At 44.6% G+C, this 22,519-nt stretch overlaps 3 protein-coding genes across 3 annotated transcripts; 2 read left to right on the top strand and 1 right to left on the bottom strand.

The window, feature by feature from the left end:
- Nucleotides 1-4,608: 4,608 nt before the first annotated feature.
- onecutl (one cut domain, family member, like) lies at nt 4,609-8,205 on the bottom strand. Its single transcript, XM_071206086.1, has 2 exons — nt 8,064-8,205; nt 4,609-5,219 (listed from the first exon to the last, which is right to left on the bottom strand). Exons 1-2 carry the CDS (start codon nt 8,203-8,205, stop codon nt 4,909-4,911), a joined length of 453 nt encoding a protein of 150 aa, XP_071062187.1. The 3' UTR covers nt 4,609-4,908.
- A 1,454-nt stretch (nt 8,206-9,659) lies between these two features.
- Nucleotides 9,660-18,485, top strand: ensab (endosulfine alpha b). The gene is made up of 3 exons (XM_034103000.2): nt 9,660-9,845; nt 13,617-13,739; nt 15,206-18,485. Exons 1-3 carry the CDS (start codon nt 9,789-9,791, stop codon nt 15,368-15,370), a joined length of 345 nt encoding a protein of 114 aa, XP_033958891.1. The 5' UTR covers nt 9,660-9,788; the 3' UTR covers nt 15,371-18,485.
- Nucleotides 18,486-19,648: 1,163 nt separating this feature from the next.
- On the top strand, nt 19,649-22,213 carry mcl1b (MCL1 apoptosis regulator, BCL2 family member b). Its single transcript, XM_034102999.2, is given in 4 exon segments — nt 19,649-20,266; nt 21,028-21,221; nt 21,223-21,279; nt 21,417-22,213. Coding segments are annotated over 4 exon segments (834 nt in total). The 5' UTR covers nt 19,649-19,800; the 3' UTR covers nt 21,534-22,213.
- Nucleotides 22,214-22,519: the final 306 nt, after the last annotated feature.

Here is a 22,519-nt window from a genome sequence, read left to right as displayed (position 1 = left end):
GCATACTTTAAAGGCAATACCAGGTTTTATGAGGGTTATTCCTTTCGGTTTGATTGAATACATATAATATCATTGTCAGTATTGCCCTTTAAAAGCCGAGAAGATTCCCCGCTCACACGTCCAGCAAGGTCAGAAGGAAGTCAACAGAAAACAGGGTTGGGTTACAAATGAGTCATTTTTATTTTTTTAGTGCAACATCACAACAAACAATTTTCACATGAGGTATTCAAAGGGATTTTCTTTAGTTGTTGATACAAAATGTCCCACCATGATTGACGTTTAAAGTGTTGTGTATCTTTTTTTTTTAAAGCCTTTGGTTGGTTAGCCACATTCATCAGTAAGTCTAACACATGGACAAGGATGGCACGATAAAGCATGGTGGGTCGAGTCCAAGCTGAGGAAACTCGGACTCAGTCAAATATAATATTTCCCTCAGCTCGTCCCCGTTTAAAGCTTTTGTATGGATTTCATTAATTCCTACTTACAACAGTGGGATCGAACAGTATTTCAACTACACTAAACATTTTGGAAAAAACAGGGGTGGGAGGGGTGGCTTACAAATGTGGAAAAATAGCTTCTGTCTCCTCCGACCTTTTTTATTTTTGGATGAGCGCTTGATTCTTGGGCTTTTTCTGTTACAGCGAGTCACATGATGCTAGTTTTTTGGGAAAAAAAGGAATAGGCAACGTTGATTACAGCAAGATCCTCCTTGCTTGGATTGTCACCTCCTTCTTTTTTGGTCTTGAGAATGATTTTATTTATATACAGAACATGGATCGATGGGACACTAGCATACTTAAAGCTTTGGCTGGACGGGGGCCGCGTTCGGCTCCTGTTACGGATTGATTCCAGCACATTTGGTTTGGAGTAAAAGGCATGAAGAAGAGACGGATGGACAGACAAGATAGATAGATCGATAGATAGATAGACAGACACCCTGACAGGATGGATTCTTTGGTTAAGGAATATCTTTGCCACACAACATCTCACACAGTTGAGGTAGATGGGTAAAGTCTTCATGTACACACATGGGGAGGAGGGGAGGACAGACGGGGGGACACTGGGGTTTACAGAGTCAAAAGACTTCCATCTGAAGACACTGCCTCATGTCAGTTTCTCAGTTCCAGCTCAACATAATACTGTTTTATGCAACATAAATATTCAGCACGCGGAACCCCACTGGTGCTTTTTGAATCCTCTGAGTGCTACGGTAGCTCTGATAGGGAACTGCTAAAAATACCCATGATACATAATGATTCAGCAGTTACCCTTCAATCTTTGGTTGTTTTTTTGTTTAAACATTATCAAAAAAATTACCTTTTTTTTTTTTTTTTTTTCTTGAAAGTATACATTTGCTTTCAGTTCTTCTATTTCATTATTTACGCTCTCCTCAGACTTGCTTTGCCATGGCCTCGGCTGCCAGACTTGCTCCAGGGTGAAGTTTCTAGAAAAGCCACTAGGGGGTGCCGCAGGCTAAAATGGCAAAGCTGATCACCTGCAGCAGCAAACTGGTTCACTTCCCCCTCCCTCCTCCCTCCCGTATCTGCACAGAAAGGGAAGAGCTTGGCTGCTTGACACGAAGCAGAAGGTGGCTCAATACAAACAGCTCTGTCTCCATTTTAGGCTCCCAGTCACACGGACAAAGGGAAACCTGAAAGGTGTCACCTCAGCTTTGATACATTGACGGTAGTGAGCAGGGGTCGGCAGAGGAGCCTCAAAGCTCTTTTATTTTGTATCCCCCCCCCTGTACAGACACCCCTGCCACCGCCCCCCTTCGCTCTCAGCATGCTTACAATTGTTGCTCATTAAAGTTTAATTCAGCTCCATGCCCCACTACTCCAACACCTCCTACCCCTCGTACATCCTCCCTCCCACCTTTCCTACGCAAACACCAGTACCACCATCCTCATTCTGGATGATTCAGCCTCCTCTCTGATCTCCCCCCGCCCCCTTTGAATGCCCCCTAAGGCCCACAGGTCTGGCCAAGAGCGGACCCCAGACCAGATACCCAGAGAGGAGACGGGATGAAAAAAGCCTCCCCTTTGAAGTCAGTGAAAAAGTCGATGGCCTCTTTCATGACCGCCCGTCTTTCAAGTGCACGCTGTGAAGGGGGCCCGGCAATCCGCCCCCTTCTACCGGTAAAGACAGAAAGAGGGAGGGGGAGAAAAGGTGGAGAAAGCCAAGCCACTCTTTGGCACGGCAGCATTTACACGGGTGTCAGATCTTTGGTGTTTCTCTTGATTTAATCATTCACAACATACAATACTGGAAAGTCAAATCCCTTGTGCCTGTGCAAGTTGCTAGGGGACCCTAACAACCCGAGAAAACCTGGAACAACTACAAAAACCCCAGATGACGGTTCTAAGAAGCCTTGCAACACAATCTAAAATCACTGATTCGGCCGGCTTCTTAGGCCAATAAGGGTCCAGGGACGCATCTTACAAGCACTGAGAGGGCTTCACATCCAAAGGTGAACGCCAAGAAAATAAGGAACAAACCAAAACAACCCTAGAAGACCAGGAACACACTCTAAGACCTTCAGAACACCAAGGGAACCAGCATCCAAGACGAATACGCCCGAAGGACTCAAATGTCCAGGAACGAACCCTAAGATCTTAAGATCCCCGGTAATCAGACTCCCTAGATCCCCAGAAGAAAGGGACCACACCTGAGGATCCCAAAAGGTCAAGTAACGAACCCTAAGACCTTTGGAACCCAGGGAATATAAACCCAAGATCCCTAGAAACACTCCTGAAAGACCCAAAAGGTCCAGGAAGGACCCCTAAGTACCGTCTGGGAACTGAGACAACTGGCAGAAGGGCTTGGCATGTGGAGGACGGTGAGATCACACTGAGTTGGACACGGACAGGAGAGTCCGCACTGCACCGGGGAGGGGGGCAAGTGGGGGAGATGTCGGGGAGGTGGGGGGTCAGAACCATGCATTTCCCCAGGCAGACACGCAGTATGCATGTCTGCATGCGACCCTGAAGGACTTGCACTCAACGAGGCTTTCAGACGGCGCTTCAAGTGGATCCCCAGACACTTTACACACCCCGCCAGATGGCATTGGTCTGAACACAACTTTACAAGCAACCTGTGAACCAATGGGAATGCCACATCATTGTTATTATTATCATTATTGTTATTATTCGTAGTATTAATAATTATAAATATTATCACAACATTCAAACAAGCTTTGGCCTTGGCGTTAAGAGCTGACCGCAGAGACATTTGCAAGAGTAAAGAAATCCCCCGTTATTCTACGAAACAAAACAAAAACAAAGGCCTGGCCTTAAAGATAGAGAGAGATACGCAACATCACTGGGTGGGTCGGGCTGAATCGGGTTGGGGTCAGGACGGGGTACAGGGATTCAGGCCGTACATTCAGGGAGGCAATGTTAATCTTTGGTATTACGATGGGATTCTACAGCTAAAAGTGCCCATCAGAAAAGTCTTCAGTTTCACACAGACATACAGAGCATTGTTAAATAAATACTTACAGTATATAGATAGCATAAATAAATAACCAAATAAATAGAGAGGAAATAAAAAGGGAACAAAATAAATACACAAGCAGTAATAAATACATTGATCAGATCAGCAAATTGCATTTGAAACGTTCTTGGTTTGATTTATCTATCGGCTATAAGGAGGCATGTTAAAGCCGTTCCTTTGTGGACCAAAACAATGACCTTGTACGTCAGCAGGGCTGAAACAAACCGCCCCACTCCTCCATCGTGTTTCTATAAATAGAGCGATGTGCTTGAAATCTGTACAAAAAGGGCTGAAAGAATCACATTCCTCCATTTTCTAGACATCTGTAAAAAAAAGATTTCGTAATGGAGTAGAGGTGTGTACAGTTGTTTGGTAATGAGTGGAACAAAATATTACAATGTCACTATACATTGTGTCTTCCCGTGGAGCCTTTGTGTTCAACGGTTGTTTTCATTTTTTTGGCTTGAATTCGAGTGAAAAAATGGCTGTTGAGCTTTCATCGGGAAGCTCAGCGAGAGTCTTGAAGCGAGACAGTTGCACCAACAAGTCTCTTTCTGCGTCCTACTTGTGTTTATTGATTCTGTCCCGGCGTACGGCGAGAAGCGCCGCTCGCCCCCCCTCGAACACTCTGATTCATTCGAGGCGGGACCATCTTCCCAATGTACAGGAAAAGGCTCCCGTGGACGGTTAATGATTGGCAGCTGGGAGTCGCGGACGCCACAGAAACCTCCGGATAAATCCAGGCTCCGAACTTGGAACTACGCCATACAGTCCTGGGAACCGTCACCATGGAAACACATGCTAAGAAAGGAGAATTAGGCGCTTCAGAAAAAAATGGGAAGTAACACAAAAAAAAAAAGGCTTTTTCTTCCTCGTTCACCTTGATTCGTGAGGAAGAACGGGACCATAAGGACATCGGGGGAGGAGCAACGTCTTTGGATGGTGGCGAACGCTTTGATTAGGAAAATTACACAATGGAGCTCTCCACAGGTGAGCAAAACGGCACCTCTTGATTCTTCACGGTGGGAGAGATGACGATAGATTAGAAGGTACACCAACATATGCATCCCCCCTCATTATCTCTAATCTAGATCATCAAAATAATGCAATGAGATGGCGTCGATGTAAGGGCGCGACTCTTCTTTGAGTCGAATCATCTTTGCGCCCTCGGCTGTACAAGCAGGACCTCACATCCTGCGATCATATCACTCTGGCCCCCTGTTCACTATTTCAAGAGGCGATCAACTTTGGTTTTGGGAAAATGCTTCATCTTCATAAAATCATCTATAATAGCCGGCTCCGTCGCTCCGTCTGATAACGAGGAGGACATCTATGACGGCTGATCTCTGCCTAGACCAGTCTATGTGCCCCCTTGCTCCCTCGGCGCCTTCCCCCAACATCGGCGGTCCGTCATCATGCCGTGCTGCAGGACACTGCGGAGGAGGAGACGCCGGAGCCCGAGGACCCCGTGGAGGAGGGGCGGCCCTCTTCGGCCCACTTGTTGACGTTGCGTCGCCGGGCGTTCATGAAGAAGTTGCTGACGGTGGTCAGCTCCAGGCCCAGCTGCTGGGAGATGGTGATCTGCAGCTCTTTGGTGGGCCGGTGGTTCTCCCTGAAGATGGCCAGCAGGGTGCGCCGCTGCAGGTCCGTGAACACCAGTCTGGTGCGCTTCGGGCCCTGGTTGCGCTCCAGCTTGCTCTGTTCCTGCTCCTTCCTCTTGCAGGCTGCAGGCACACAAAAAGACACTTTAAATAAAGGGGACGGGGGACACAGAGGGTGGCTAACAGATTGGAAGGCTAACTAGGACAAATGGATTAAGCCGAGGGAAAGTGGATTTGTTGAAAGAAAACAGATTAGCGAAGCAACTTTGATTAGTTAAAAGAGATGAATCAGCAACTTGTTCCAGTGTGCAGCGAAGGAAGATGTCTCAGGGTGTTGCCAGGGAGCTGCTGAAGGCTGCTGAAGGCATCCAGGCCAAAGCTCGCCATGCTTTTCTTTACGCGCTTTTTCACTTGTGGAACACTGCATCCTGGCCTGAAGACAAAGAGCTACACCTGGTGTTTTCTCCAATAATAAGGTCTTCCAAAAACATTTATAATGCATTAGTTAAGCTCTTATTTTGCAAAAGGACACGTGAACCCGTTACAGGTCGTCTTTTTCTTTTGCTACAATCAAATGTGTCCTGAAAACGATTACAGTATTGATGGATGCTGGGTTTTAAATATTAAACTGCGATTTACAAGCACAATGAGAAATGCTACTCAGACTAAAACAATTAAAAAAACAGAAACATTAAAAATATGCATTCGATTTTTCCACATTTTGTGACTGCACTTAAAACGTCGTAGATGTATTTCCACATCTCCCCCGACACTGCCTTTCTTTATCTGCTGCATGTCTGTTTTCCTCTTAAGGACAAATTAAGCTCAATGTCAACGCTTTCCATATTATAGCTTTGTAAGCGGTGATAGGGGCGATACAGTCTTGCTTACACCAACCTCCAAATAAAAACGCAGGCTCCGGGTTAAACACCGCCGTCGCTACGGCAACCCGTCCAATTATATAATCAATATTTCCTTATGAAACGTCTGAAATGTATTTATTTATTTTGAAAGCAGACGGTTTGGTTCAGCGAGGAAGAGCAGCAGCCCGATGTGTGTGGGTTGAGCTCGGATCCATTTTGAGAGTCAGGCGAGGCGTGTTGAACGGCATGTTCCCGTTCTGCATATCCATCGCTGAACCCTCCACCTCCAACACGCTGCCGTTCTGTACTTACAGGAAACACCACGCCGACCTCTGCCTTTGTGTACCGAGCCAACTCCCTCCTTTCTCTCTTTCTGTGTCCGTCTCCTTCCACTACCTCTCCTCCCTTTCCCTTAGTGGACACTTCAACATCATTAGTTTCTCATAAAAGTCATTTACATGTGGCGGCAGTGAGTGAGTAATAATCACTTTAGGGGGGAACTAATTTGTTTTCTATTAAAGGCGGGTTACGTCAGGGGTGAGTGAAACGAGCAGCGTCGGCATTGCCCTCGGTGTTTAGAAGCCTTAAGTGGACTAAAACATATTTGGGGGGAGTCGGGCAATTACCTAAATGCACACTTTTAAGAGGTTTCAATCAGCGCTGTGCGGCTGAGCGACTGTTTTGCTGATGCTATCAAATGCTTTTCTAAGTGTAAGCATTGGTGTATGTGCAGACAACACACACACACACACACACACACACACTCAGGGAGAAATAGGTGCAGACGCTGGACTGTACTGGCCTTTAAGCCTGTAAATGCACTTTCTTTCCTTTTTGCTAACTAATGTGATTACACTATTATTCTTTCAGTATTAAAATGATTCTTTTATTCGGTGTATATTTAAATTCGGTGTATATTTAAATTGGGTTTATTTGACCTGCTGTATTAGAACGTTTAACACCATTCCAAGAATACAGATGTGGGCTTAGCACTGGGTCCGGAGACCGCTCGTAAAAAAAGAAAATTATAATGAAAAAATAAATATAATAATAATAATCCATTAAGTCATTTTAGTTTTTAAAAAGTCTAGAATGACTAATATGTTTTCTGTTTTCTACTCAAATTAGATTTAGAAATAAAGCGTCAAAGAATAACTCGAACAATCTGTCTTTTGTTGGACACTTGAAATACATAGTGGTCCTGCTGCACTGGCAGATTTCTTCACTTGTAAACAAGCTCTATCGTCTATTATTAACCGACATGGCTTGATTCAATGAAAATATCAGCCAGCAATAACCTTGAATTCCCACATAGGAAACCCCTAACACACACACACACACACACACACACACACACACACACACACACATACATTATATAAACCGTAGAAGCTGCCTTTTGCTCTCAAACAGCGCCGACACGTTCCATTGATTGGCTTAAATCTTCCCATTGAGAAACATCTCACACGGCGGGGGGCCGATGTTTACTGTATGCCCGCTCCTCACTCCTCACTCCTCACTCCTCACTCCTCAAACTCAAATTCCTCTCATTAGCACAGCGCTTGAGAAATAAGTGTGTGTGTGTGTGTGTGTGTGTGTGTGTGTGTGTGTGTGTGTGTGTGTGTGTGTGTGTGTGTGTGTGTGTGTGTGTGTGTGTGTGTGTGTGTGTGTGTGTGTGTGTGTGTGTGTGTGTGTGTGTGTGTGTGTGTGTGTGTGTGTGTGTGTGTGTGAGTTCCTGAAACTTAAGCACTCGAGTGGACATGAATAAGTCTCGCTGGGATCGCCCTCTCTCCTCTGAAATCATGATGGAAATGTTGCGCCCGTGTCAGCTCGAGATTACAGGTGCCTGTTAGCTCGTAGCCGTCCGTAGCTCGTTTGCATTCCTGAGAGTTATCGAGCCCTGTCTCATTAAAGTCCGGACGGGCCCAGATGTCAGCGGCATGTCAATATCACTACAAGTGAAATTATTATTATTTTTCACTCCAAATGCTACGGTGTTCACGGCGTTACACCGCCCCGGCATCCATATGTCTGGGCGGGGGGGATCTGTGGAGGAGGGGTACGGTGGAGCACTCTCAGCTCGTGTCGTAATGAAAGGAATGACTTGATAGTGCTGGGAAGCTGGCTTGTAGCGTGGATTTATGGCTTGTTGGAGTCGCCGTGTCCTCCTCCTCCTCCTCCTCCTCCTCCTCCTCCTCCTCCTCCTCGCCTCCATCCCATCCCCGGCTCTCTCCCTTCCTGACCATCATAACGCCGGCCATTAAGTAAATGCTTCCTTATGCTGTAATCATGTGTAAAAGGCTCACAATTACCATGCCATAAATCCTCTACTCCTGCAGACATAAATATGCCCCTATAGGCTTCTTATGATCGTGGGAACAGCCCCTAATCATGATGTATGCCCCTGCCTCGTGTTGCTGAAACGTGATCGAAAGCCCTTTCCCTCCCCCCCGGCGTCTAAAACCTACACCCCCCCCCCCCCCCCCCCCCCCAGCCAGAACCCCCCCCCCCCTCAACGCCCCCACCCCGCAGCCCCCAGCCCACCCCCTGCTGATTTCTTGGGCCAGGGGCTGATAGAAATTATTGATTAAATCTGTGCAGCTCAGACTCCTCGACCCACAGAGGCTGGTTAACCCCTTCAGCGCCGGAGTGGGGGGAGCTGCAAGAGCGAGATAAAATAAACAAAAACACAACCAAAAAAAACCAACAACCGTGTTTGTGTGAGGTGCGGCTCAGGCCTGTTCCCGATATGCAAATGGCGTCGGCGTTGACCTTTGAGCCTCGCTGGGAGAATGTGAACTGTACGCAGCGCCGTGGCTTTCATTACTGTGGGGGTGGTGCAGGCACTGAGGCCGACACGTAAACCGCATTGACCTTTCTTATTCATTTAGACCTTTAGTCAAGGGCTTCGGCCATCATCTCTCAAGTTACGGTCCGTGATCCCCCCTCCTTGACTTTAAGTGTCAGCGCATGGCGGTGTGGTCTTCTTCATCCTGCCTTCTTCTCCGACTAAATCCTGATTGCCTCGTCCACAGCCCGAGGTTGGGCTGCAGATGCATCTCATATACAGTGCAGTAATCCATAAAGCACACACACACACACACACACACACACACACACACACACACACACACACACACACACACACACACACACACACACACACTAGATAGATACTGCGGATAAATCCCAGGCATCACCTCCTCCGTGTTTAGCAAAATGCCTCTGCAGAAAGACAATCATTGGAAATTTGAAAAGACAAAATGGCAGCGGCGTGGCTGGAGCGATTGGAGCCCCGCGTGTGTCAGAGTTATTGAGACGGCTCGGTGGCGCCGGCCGGCACTGAGGGGCCTTCTGTATTTAAGCGAGTGCGGCATTAAGGAGGATCATCTTAAAACTTGAGGCGTGAAGCAGAGAGCACTTGAGCTATCTTCAGACCGGAGCACAGGGCACCACGCATTCTAATTCCAGGCTGGATGCGGCCGAGGTGTGTGTGGGCAAGGCGTGCTGCTCTTTCCCATGGAAATCAATAGCGGCTTGTAATTAAACAAAAGGGGGTTGGTCAGCGAAGGCAGGGGGGGGGGGGGGGGACAACCCCCTCGGAAAGTAGGTTATGTAGAAAAGTGCCGCGCTGTCCAAATTGTGGCTTTGCCAAGAACTAAATATGCAATTTCAGAGTGTGTGAGAGAGAGAGGGGGAGAGAGAGCACTAGTCGTGTCCAGAAAAGGAGGATTCGATTCAGTACAGGTACATCAAACCGTACCTTGTATATTCCCCTCATCGAGTTGTCTGTCAAACGGGACACTTGCTTGTCCATCACACTCACACAATGTCGTCAGAAAACCTCGACTCGGACACTCAGGTGGACAACGAGGACGAAAAACAGGTGGGTTTTCATGACTGCTGTCTTGGTGTTGTTGGCTAACCACAGCTAGCTAGAAGTGGCTAACACCAGCTAGCACAAGTGAAGTGTGTATTCTCAGCGCTACAGAAAGGCAGAGGAAGACTCCTGTGAGACATGTAGAGATATGATAAGCTGTTAGCCGTGTTAAACGTGGTTTTACCGTGGCTGTCCCAAAGCATCTTGCCAGTGTGTCACTTTGTTTTGTCCCTTGCCTTGTGTCATTGGCTGGCGACTCCACAGCAGCTCGGGCCTCATTGGTCTGTCTTGGAGGGGCTCAAAACGTGCCATGGAGGGCCTGTAGTCTCCGAGTAAACACAGAAATGGGTAGTTTCACTCAGTACACTTGGCATTATAAAACAGTGGGTTTTTTCCCTGACTTGCACGTGGCACGATGTTCCTGGTTGTGTTTTCCTGACAGTGACAACAACTGCAGTGTGACAGTGCTTCCGCATTTCCTGTCAGTGATGTACATGTGGTTCATCCCCTGCAACAATGCTTTTTCAAACATGATGACATCACTATGGGTCATATGCATTCAGTGGGATTTGTTGTTATCCGTTTACAAGGCCTGCGGTTTCCCTGTCCTGCTTAAGTGTGTTGATGTGTGGAATTATACGAATTATAATATATATATAATGTATCTATACACACACAAATAAACATGACATGCATGTCAGAAGTTAGGGAGAGGTCTGATTTCATTGTTGTTATCAATAATGAATGGCTTTTTGTCTTCGTTACATAGAAATGTAATGATGGTTGATATCTATAGATAAAATGCCAAGCCATTACATGTGTCTGATTGGCTGACCAGTACGTTAGAAGCTTTAATCCAGCTCTTAATGTTGATACACCTGGTGTATTTTATGCTTAAGCTTCATTGTGTGTACAGATATTGAGACATGGTAATTAGCAATGATATTTTAACAAACAACATTACTAACTTAGTTGTTGTCAAACTTAAATAGCACAATAAATATGTGCAAAATAAGGGAATCATAACACTCATTTAGCTAACATTATTTTACATTTTCATCAACACAAAGTTAAGAAGGATACCACATGTATAATTGTTATTGTCATTACTCAGTACAGGGACTATGTAACAAAATGGTTTCTCTGCAGTTGACCCACTTAGGAGCAGCGCATGCAAATTGGTTTAGAAAAAGTATTAACTTCTAAACTGGAACATGATATATTAGCAAAGTGTGAAATAAATGATATTTGAAACGTTGCCACTGAGGGTTGTCTTACAGTTCTGCACATGACGGATCAACTACTGCACGATGTCAGAATGTGGTGTTGGATTCTGCAGGTTCTCTGCAATGGGGCCGAATATAGTCGCTCATACATTTCTCCTCATGGAATCTGCACCGTTGTTGCAACACGCCCCCCCCCCCTGAGGGAATGTGTTCTTGGCTTCTGTGTCCTGAGTCACATTTTATCTCTGCCCAAGCAAGCTTTGCAGAGTGCCCTATCCTGTCTGTTTGGTGGAAGTGCGTTCATGTCCTCTGGAGGTTATCATGTTAAACACCTGAACTTTTGAAAGAACATCCATTACATTCATCTGTTTGCAACTTATATATATCAATATTCAAATTACTTGTATATAGACTATACTGCACTATTTCTATTTTATTTTATTTACTTGCACTATTCAAGGTTCAAGGCTTTTATTGGTCATTCGTACATAGCTACAGTGTAGTTATGGCGATGAAAATCTTAGGTCACAGCAGGCTCCTCCAACAGAGCATTATTATTATTATTAGTATCTGTTTTATTGTGTTGCTCTGTTGGAGGAGTCTGTGACCTAAGATTGTCATCGTCATAACTACACTAGCTATGTACGTATGACCAATGAAAGCCTTGAATCTTCTGTAATCCTATATGCACTTTACTCCTGATATTTCCTCATCATTTCAGCATGAATACAACCACTTGATTTACGCTGTGGTTCAATGTGGACTTAATGACTGTCCTCAATGGAGTTGACAGGGACGTGAAAGACTGGTCTCTGACCCGTTTGGCTACTGCTTGTCAGCGGATTGTGCAAATACTAGCGTTGTCTTCTGAACTGCCCCCCAAGGATTCAGCAACTCTATCCTGGTTTCATTAGAGCTGAAGAACATTGTCAAGTTATTGTTTCTTGACCTTCAAGGTGGGGTAGGTCATTCACTTCAGAAACACTTGCTATATTCCATGGAATGCTCTTAACGTCCCGATAGCAATGAATACATTAAGTGCTTTGACAATAAATCCATAAAACATATCATCTGTGGAAGCCGTGGCGCTGTAAAAAGCACGACCAATCATCTGAGCCGGCTAAAGTAACTGGACGGCCTGCCTGCCTGTCAGCCTTCCATCGGGGCACACACTTATCTCGTGCCCTCATTGGTCATGTGCGCGTTCCTGTGTGTTGGAGGAGGGGCTCTGTGAGGAAGTCTGACGGAAGTACTTTCAAATTCCAGCGCACTTGAGCTGGTTTCTCCGCTCTTACCTACCCTAGCTTTAATTCCAATATGTTTTCTAAATAACACACTAGTTATATTACCAATGAATTCACCCAAAAAATAAAACGAGCAAGGGATCCATGATATTTACTGTAAACGTTGTTACCAGGGGGCCACAGCGTGACCTTAGGAAGCGTGTCCACATTAAGTGAGAATAACACCATTTAGGAACTTGTACTTCAGCATAGGGCTGTGCAATTAATCGTATTTTAATCGCAATTACGATTTTGACCTGCCACAATTACGAAGACAACATAATCGAAAAAAACGATTATTTTGCTTTGCTTGGTTGTGACAGCATATTTGATCTAATTTATTTGTATCTATTATATTTACATATGTTTAGTAGCTTTTAGAAGAGCGCTCCAAAATATTGATCTTGTTTATTGGTATTTATTATTTTGACGTTATTTATTTAAATGTAAATATAAATGTATAATTTATTTTTTCATTGGTTTTTCAGTTGAATTATACGTTCAGGGTAATCAACAGTTAAAAAGATACTGTTACAATTATTATTTGTATTTGTTTTAAAGTTCAATAAATGGATGTTTTCAAAGTCAATGAATAATCGTATTTAATAATCGTGATATCAATTATTGACCAAAATAATCGTGATTATGATTGTTGCCATAGTCGCACAGCCCTACTTCAGCAGTAGTTATCTAATGAGTGAAACTGTATTGCTCTACTATAAAGGTTAACTGAACAGTGGATAGACGTCTTGGGTTCTTCCTTCATCGACTAGTTGTACCTTTAACAGACCCGTACATGATGCTTTTGTGCACATAGTCCTTGTCAACAAGATTCCCAAAGAGAGCATTTGTTAGTTATTGGTGTGTCAGCTTCTAACATCATTTTGACCTCATTTCAGGTCTGTTTGTCCCCAGCCGTGTCCTCATCACGAGTTATTGCCTGTCGGCATAATGGTCATTTGAGAGACTGTAAGAAAAGTACATTTTTCTTACGGCACGTGCCGTTGTGAAGTATTCGGTTCCAGCTAGCCGTTGTCATAGCTCTGTCCCTCTTCACAGCAGAGGTTATTAAGAACAGCTGTGGTGTTTTTGAAGAATGTTTATCACTGCTTGGATGTAGGTGTTTGCGTAGTAGCAGCATTTTGGAATTGCAGGGTAAATACCGTAATAATAACAACCTGTCACTTAAACAGCTTTTGCAGATATATCGACTGGCCTTGTTTTCTGCAAAAGTCGAGTTCTTACGAGCGTTTGTTTTGTCTCCGCAGGACTCCCAAGAGAAGAATGCAAACCCGGTGAAGGCAGAGGAGGCCAAGCTGAAGGCCAAGTACCCCGGCATGGGCCAGAAGCCCGGGGGCTCAGACTTCCTGATGAAGAGACTACAGAAAGGGGTAGGTGACCATATATATCCTTTATGTCACCAGGTAAAAGTCTCATTGACATTCAAAGAGGGCAGCATGAACAATGAACACAAAACAATACAGGCATGTGAATACGGCTGGATACACCGTGGTTGTTATTTACATTACGTGTGAAGACAAGATTGTGTCTTAGGTTTGATCCGCACGGTGTGATGCCCCTGATAAAACGTCACAAAATGGTGTTTCCTCGGCGAGAACTTTTACTCAAGTTAGGAAAATACCGCGAGACCCCAGATATATGGATGGAGACAAAAGCAATCGATAGGGATGCTCCGATCGGCAATTTTGGGGCCTATCGGCTGATCTGATCGAGTGGGCGGGGCCTATGGGGATCTTCCATTTAAAGTAATGTTTAAAACCCAGTTAATGCTCATTCACTGGCGCTTCCACAACAACATAATTAGCACAACACCATACTCTTGATGTTAACAGACGAGGTTGACAAATCTGTCTTTATAAAATATTCTTTGTGCAATAATTCCTCCTGTCCACACTGGCTTTGAAAATCGTATTTCTTTATGTGAACTCAACGTAAGAGCTGGAGGACTCCACCTTCTAGGTTATAGAAATACATTCCAGGGACATTTGTACCAAAAAGCCTTAGACTTTGAACACATCTTGAGTTGCTCATTTGTATTTGCATGACTTTCCGCAGTGCATTTGGACCTGTGATCAGATAGCTAGATAAGGGTCATCTATTAAAAAGAAAATGGAGATGCAGCCATCGTCACTTCTCTCCAAGGTCAGTCCGCTGCACAAAGGAAGATATTGTATTTGCTACACCGCCGTGAGATGGCATGGAGGAAGAAGAAGAAGCTAAATGTTAGGACTACGACACTTCAATACGTTCTGTAGAAAAGAGAGATGTCGGTAAAGTGCAAACATCGCCAGGTAAAGTTAGCATTTCACAAGACTAAAACAACCGCAAAGCACCAAGCAGACCTGCGTGTGGAGGGGATCTCTGAATCGTGATGCAATAGTTCCCCGTGAACATCAACATGCCGTTTGTGTTGATGCAGCTTCAGTGGAAAGCTCCTGGAGAGGAGGGAGAAGGCGGGAAAGCTCTGAACGACAGAATGAAGCCGTAAATCATGTCCTCCATATTGGGATCACTTAAGGTCTCCACCGGGCCAGTGAGGACAAGAGGAATCCTTCCATGGACTGATGATGCTTTTTAATTTACATTTTCTTATTTATATTTATTTAATCGTTTATTTGAAGAGGACAATGCGCATTGATGAACATGTTTCACAATTAATGCTTCAAAATGTAAATATGCCGGATTTTAGCTCATTTCCATCCGTAGTCCCGTCACGTACAGCATTTAAGAGCATTTATAAACAAAGATAAATACATGATATGCAGAAAGAGCATGAGCAGCATATCCAAGCTTTTCTAACGCTGTGAGCATTTCTTCTTCTCTCCTTCTCTCACAGCAAAAGTACTTTGACTCAGGCGACTACAACATGGCCAAGGCGAATATGAAAAAGCTTCCCGTGGCAGGACCCGACAAGAACCTGGTGACCGGCGACCACATTCCCACGCCGCAGGACCTGCCGCCGAGGAAGTCCTCCTTGGTGACCAGCAAGCTAGCCGGCTAGCCCCCATCACCCTAAAAGCACCTTAACCCCCGCCTCCTGGGGCCCCCATCGAAATGTCCCTCCTCCTCCTCCATCTATGTCCATCCCCTCCCCTCTCTCCCCCCTTTCCCCCCCCAGGCACTACTGGCTTTAACGTGTCGGGCAGAGTTGTATAAGTTAAAAAAAACTCCATTTGCTTGTATGTGGGAGGGAGCCTTCTCCGCCTTCCCACAATGCACTCCTCTGCCCCTCCGCCCCCTTCCCTCTCATGTCTTGGTTTTCGTTCCGCTCCAAGATGCATCTCAGTGGGTGCGTCGCCGGGCAGGGGTTGGACGGGGTGAGTTATAATGCACTTTGTAGTCTGTATGCTTTTCTTTAGTTTTGGCATCCTCCATGACACCAAAATAATGTGTACGGGAGTTAGGAACCAGGATTCAAATCTGGATTCTTTAGACGCCATATTGGGAAATGGGGGGATCTGAACGGCGGCCTTCCTTCGGCCACCTTTCGTGGAACAGAAATCGTGCTCTGCCAAAGGGGGATTTAAAGCGCCACTTCACTTTCTCTCTCTCTGCTCGTGTTGCGTTCGTCCTTGACTCCCTTCTCTCCTGTTCAATCTAAATATGCTGCATGATTGTAACATGTAAGAAAAAAAGAAATGTAACGTGTTTTTTTAACACGAGTGCGGCTTTTGCTTAGTAATAGGAAGTATACACACAGAGCCCTTAGACGTCCACACTTCCTTCCTTCCTTTCCTTTCCTTATTGCTGTCCCGACAATCCATGACCTCCTGTAATCGGCCCAGGGCAGGCCAGCTGAGTGTCCTTGTATTATTTTTAATGGCGGGGAAGCATGCCAGTCTGAGGTCAGTCTCACTTTGGTTCAAGACGTGTGTTTGCCATGAGCCCAAAAGATTTGCGGGGGTATCGAAGCCCCCCGCGTAGAGCATATGCTTCTGTAAATAATACTGAAACACGCGGTAAGCTCCCTGAGCCTGGGATAGATGGAGGTGCTGAATCCACGCGCTTGCATCCTGGGATGTCTGCCAAATGTCACGCTGCAGCTATCAGTCTCACATATCGATTACATGTGGCCTGTTGCCGTCTGGTTCACGGTGAGGGGCGCGGCTCACCTTGTGTTCAAATCTCATGAACGTAGAGTGACGTGAACACGGTCCAGACATCTTACTCTTGATCTTTAAAAAGCAGACGTAACAATCACTTTGTTAGCATTTCAGTTCATATTGTGACTTAACTGCTGTATCGGATTATAAAAGGTCCATCCTTCATAGATGTCCTGCAACGTGCGGTGAAAATAGTTTTCAGACATTTAGGAAATTATTCCAGCTGCTTTTTAAATCTCACACGGAACTTTAATGCATCGCCTTTTGTTGGAGGTGGTCTTCTCCACGTTTTACACTTTATATCACCAACACGGGAAGCGGTAAGTCACACTGTAAGACACTAACGTCAGTGAAATAATACTCGCTTAAAGGTTAGCTGGAGTATGAAGCTGCTTCTGCCACCGTCGCCCGTAGAACAAAGTGTTTGGTTTCAGACTGAGCTTTGATCTCAGAGGGCAGCTGCTCACAGCCGGTGTCATCACGGCTGACAGCGGGACGCCTGCAGGACGCACTCAGCCTGCACTCGGCAAGGCAGAGAGAGATTTGATAACCCACTGCGCTCCCATCCCACCTGTTAGTGGTGCGCCCTCTGAGCGTGGTGCGCCCTCTGAGCGAGGTGCGCCCTCTGAGCGAGGTGCGCCCTCTGAGCGAGGTGCGCCCTCTGAGCGAGGTGCGCCCTCTGAGCGTGGTGCGCCCTCTGAGCGAGGTGCGCCCTCTGAGCGAGGTGCGCCCTCTGAGCGAGGTGCGCCCTCTGAGCGAGGTGCGCCCTCTGAGCGTGGTGCGCCCTCTGAGCGAGGTGCGCCCTCTGAGCGAGCATCAACCGACCTGCAGACTGGAAGCATGCCGTCCGCACGGAGAGGAACTGGACGCGCTCTGAGAGTCAGCCAACACCGCTTCAGGGAAACGCACTCTCCACCATGTCGGCGAGGTGCACGCTCCGTCACATCCTCGACCTCACTTCTTGTTTCTTGGAGAATAGTGTGTCAAATGGGCGAAAGGCCTGTGCGTATGTGCTCGTGATGGTGTCGTATGAATGCACTGCTTGTCTTTGTTCCATCTATTGTAAATAGACTTCAACAGGAAGGGATGTGTGTTGTTTCCCAACTGCTTTCACTCCTTCAGCCCGAGCTGTTTTCTGATCCAATGGCTCCTCTCTGCTCTCAGTTTAACTCTGCTCCGTCTTCGTGAAGCGCAGATCGTATCGTATGAACATGTGTGTAAATGCTGCTGAAGACAAATCCAAGACATGATACCCTGAACAAGAACACCTGTCCTCTTGATTTGACCAGTTTCCCCCCAAGGATCCTTGTTCAAAGTTGAATAATTTGAGATGTAAATTCAACCCTAAATTTTTAAAGGTACATTGCCGAACTGTATCCGGCTTTTGATGCAGAAGATTCTGGAAAAGCTTTGAGTCACAGACCATTACGCATCGCATTGTGTTAAAAAGACTAAAGTGTTGTGCTTTAAAAGTTAAGATTGGTAAAGGAAATGGGTGTTTAAGCTTTTACATGTTCTATTAAACGGCAACGGACAGGAGTTCTTCAATGCTACTTGATGTTTGGCTTTGGCACAGAGCGGTTCAACGAGAGGAAATAGCAGGGTATGTTTCAAACACAAAGGGTGTCTCTCGTTCAGCTATATAAACACGTGCCAGAATGTAAAAAGAGATGACAGGCTGTGTGCTCTGAAGTACTTCTGTGCTGCTTTTACCTTATCGGTTTTCTTGTTGTTTTTATTTGCAATGATATGTTTAATTTCCTTGTGTTCTCTTGCTTAACATAATTAGTATATTTCATCCTAGCCCGAGATTACTGCAGGGAAATCAGAGGCACCCCTAGCTTCCACGGAAAAATACAAATAAGGGTTTACATGTTAAAAAGGATGACTGGAGAACACGGGAATGATTTAAAGACTTCCGAAAGTACACGAGTACTTGGAATGTTTCAGTTGTGTGGGAGTAGGTGAGAGGATTTTTGTCAGTATTTGAAATAAACTTTTACATTAATACGATTCCCTTGTTTTTCGTTAATGTTAGGCTCTTGTATTTTCCAAAGCTCTATGACGAATCCCCCTCAACACATGGAAGCAAATGAGAAAAGGGCACACATGTTAATGACTCAATCTTGTGGGGAAACACATAGGGAGATGCTAAAAGCAGTACAACCTTCCTCTGACCACCAGGGGGAAGCACTAGCACTCAACATGTGGCCTTTAATTCGCAAAAGACTTCCTAACATACTCTGTATAAAGGAGTACTAGGTGTACGTGTCTCACATATTTAGATGACAAATACCCTGCTGTGATTAAACATGAAGAAATGTGTGGACACACACCTCATGTAATGTGTGCTAAAGTTCAGGACAGGGTGGCTCTAAATGTCAGCGATATGTCACCCGTTTTATTTGTATTTATTGTCTAGCATCAGTGTCAGAGTGACATCAACGTTTGCTGTCATTTATCAAACCATAAACCGACCAAGACACTGTATCTGAGCCACCATAACTGCTGCATAGCACAATGTCATTGGTGATGACCTATGGGGAAATGTGTCATGGTTGAAATTGAACTTAAACAATATAACATAAATGTAACCACTTTTATAATATACATATCTGACATGTTTAGTTTAAAAAAACATTTAATTTCACAATGTCATTGTCTATCGAAGACATAAAAGCATACTATTCCTTAAGCTTAAAATAAAAAGAACAGTTTGGAAAATACAATGTCATGGTATAAATAGAAAACAATATAGTTTACAATGTAGTCTACTAAAAATGTATTTCAACTTCATGGATTAGTTATTAGTATGATGTAAAAACATTACTGCTATGTTCGTGATTGCCTCTGTAACAGTCCTAAAGTCCTAAAGAGAAGTCGTTATTTATGGCACTGTTTCCGGTCATCTATTATCTCTCCGTTTGATGTCATGGAAAATTACCAAAAATCTATGAAATGCCTACTTTATATTAGTTTGCTTTAAAAACCCCCCACACTCTGAAAAATACATGTTCTCCTTCTTCTCAACCTATTTCATTGTCCTTATGTTCAACAACTCGGAAAAATAAGAACAGTTGGAAAAAATGTTTGGACGAGAGAACACGTTGTGACGTAATATTGACGCATGAGACGTAATGACGCGCAAGATAAGAACCGTTCATAAGACCGTTGGCTTCACTTCCGTTTCACTCCCATCACGACCATGGATATTGAGTCACCGTTAGAGAATAGGCTAGCTTAATTTTTTTGTAACCAAAGACTAGCAAGGTTCTCTATCAATACCCTTTATTTTTCATTGAGTAATCCTTAAAGTTAATCGCCAAACATGTTTCCGAGGACAACAAAAGTCTTAAGCGTAACTGGAGCCATGAGCTGTTTTATTCTTCCTCAAAATGGAGTCGTGGACGGAGCCATGCACTACGGCTCTGGAGGAGGCACTTCTTCCCCACCGAAAGACTCCAGCAACGGCCACGTCGTGTCCAGCGATAACCCGAAAAGACCCAAGAGCCTAGGGGTGAAGACGACCAATGGGTTTGCGTTAAAAAACAGCGAGGACATTGAAGATGGTTCGTTACCGTGCAGTCCGGAGCTCCAGTCGGACAGTGAGATCGATGAGTCCGGTGGCTCTGCGGGGAACGAGGTGCTCGAGAACGACACCAGGCAACTAATTGGCCGGTTCTTCAGAGACTTTACTGGACTTTCCAAACCTCAGTGGAATGAAAGCAGAGAACTAGGGACGATGAAACGAGTGGTGGAGAACGTTTTGTCTAAGCACAGATACGCATACAATGGTAGGTAACAGTGACACGTATGTGTGTGGGCTATATTCTGCTGCTGATAGCCATGAAATGCTAAAGCTACATGCTGTGTTATATCTATTATTGAATTATGCACAATGTGTGTGTATATATAGTTGTTTTATAACTATTTGTTTTACTATTTCTTAGTTACATGTAAGCCAGTAGTTAACTAATTTGAATGGAAGTTGGTTGATGGATATAGGAAGCTTTTCAGGTATTAAAATATGGAGAAAATATATACATATTACAGTAGCTGAAACATATATACATATGATAGTATATACATTGATATGTATTATTCAAAGACTGCTACTCATAGCCTTTAAATGCTAAAGCTACAGGCTGTTTAATTATTTAATTATGCACAACATATATATTGTTGAACTGGCTTTTTTTTACTGCCTCTTAGATAAATTAAAGCCAGCAGTCATAACTTGAATGGAATTCGTTTGAGTTGATGTGCACAATCTTACCTTTTAAACATACAATCAAGATTTTAATTTTACATTCCGTTTTTATCTAATTCAACCACATCTCTATAGTTCACTTCTCCCTCATTTTACCTGCACCGTGCACTTTTTTCCTCCCCATATATTTATTTCTAGTTTACTGTGTGTTGCATTTGTTGGAAGAGCCTTGGACTTTAGACTTTGCTTGCCAACAGCTACACTGCATCCATTGTGCATATGACAATACAAGCCTTTGAGTCTTTTAGAAGATGTATTTCTGACCCGGCCTTGTTTTCTTTTTAGGTATGATCAACAAATTGTCACTTGATGACAGAGAGGATGACGCTAGTTTTGTCAGTGCAGTAGCAACAAGCCTCTTTGCTGACGGGACCACCAACTGGGGTCGTATCGCGAGCCTGGTGGCCTTTGGAGCAGTGGTCTGTCAGTACCTGAAAGAGAAAAAGAGGGAGAACTGTGTGGAGCTGGTGGCCCAGGAGTTTTTCCACATACTTGCTATCTGACCAGAGAGACTGGCTGGTCAAAAACAATGGCTGGGTAAGTTATGACTAATGCTCGAGTGACAGGAAGTTGTGTAACTGCCCTTTATTGTGCAACAAGTCAAACAAGTCCAAAGCAGTTTTGCCTCACTTTATAATGTAAATCTAATGTATTTTTATTCATTTTATTTGCAGGATGGCTTCGTTGAGTTCTTTCGGGAAGCAGACCCCGAGTCCACGGTGAGGAACACGCTCATGGCCTTTGCTGGAGTTGCTGGTATTGGGGCAACACTTGCCCTGTTGATCAGGTGAACTTTTGGACACTCTGAGCCTTTTTTTCACTGGGTGGATTCTCCTACTTTTGGCAACATCTCTCAACATTGAAAATTGGACTTAAATGGACTTAACTGCTGATGCGAGGTTCCTTTCATCTTCCACCCCCAACTGCCACTAAGTTGACCTAAATGACTGGACTTGAAAGAAGTAAACATTATTTAAATTCAGAGAAATTATTTTTATAATCTAAAAAAAAAATGTTTTCCTATGCAAATTGAAACGAGGGGGATGGGCAGTCAGTTGACCCTTCTGATTATGTTTTCTATCATAATTCTTGTAAAATTCCCTAGCAGTAATGGTCTGTTGTTAATAAGCCCTAGACCAAAGCAGGAACCTAAAGCAGCCATTTTCATGAAGCCCATTTTCATAAAGCCAATTCATGTCCCCAGGTTCGTGTTACCTCAACGAGAGGAGGGGATTTGCATGAGTGTAGCTCTGCTTCCTGAAAATGTTGATTCTAAACAGTAGCCTGGAAAGTTTGAGTGATGGAAGAAATAACCCAGGCGTTTGAGTTGGGTAGATTGTGCTGGTCCAAAGCACCACAGATGACAGAAGTTGGGGAAGTTTGCTTGTCTTGACACAGAAAGCAGACTTGGATCAGGTTGTAAGCTAACACATTTGTACAAGTTGTAAAATAAAAAAATAATTATAATTCACATGTTTTTTCTGATACTGTCTTTTTGTGAAGGCGAACTTTTCAAAGACAGGTTTCGTCTTCAGTCGTAGTTCCACGCCTCCGCACTCCTCGACCTTTTGGTGTTTATTCACACCACAACCCCATCAGTCAACAAAGGCTGTCGTTTCCTCGAAATGCGATGAGGCTGTGGCAGCACCCGAGATCTCAGCTGCATCCGCAACTACTGCGAGTCTGCAGCCATGGCGTGTTCTCTGCAGAGAGCTGGTGCACAACAGCAGATTGTGAAAGTGGGGTAAAAACCAGTTCACGGCATCAGCAAAAATTG

This window comes from Pseudochaenichthys georgianus, chromosome 16 (assembly GCF_902827115.2).
Source record: "Pseudochaenichthys georgianus chromosome 16, fPseGeo1.2, whole genome shotgun sequence".
Lineage (NCBI taxonomy): Eukaryota > Metazoa > Chordata > Actinopteri > Perciformes > Channichthyidae > Pseudochaenichthys > Pseudochaenichthys georgianus.
This window is presented reverse-complemented; position numbering and strand designations above follow the sequence as displayed.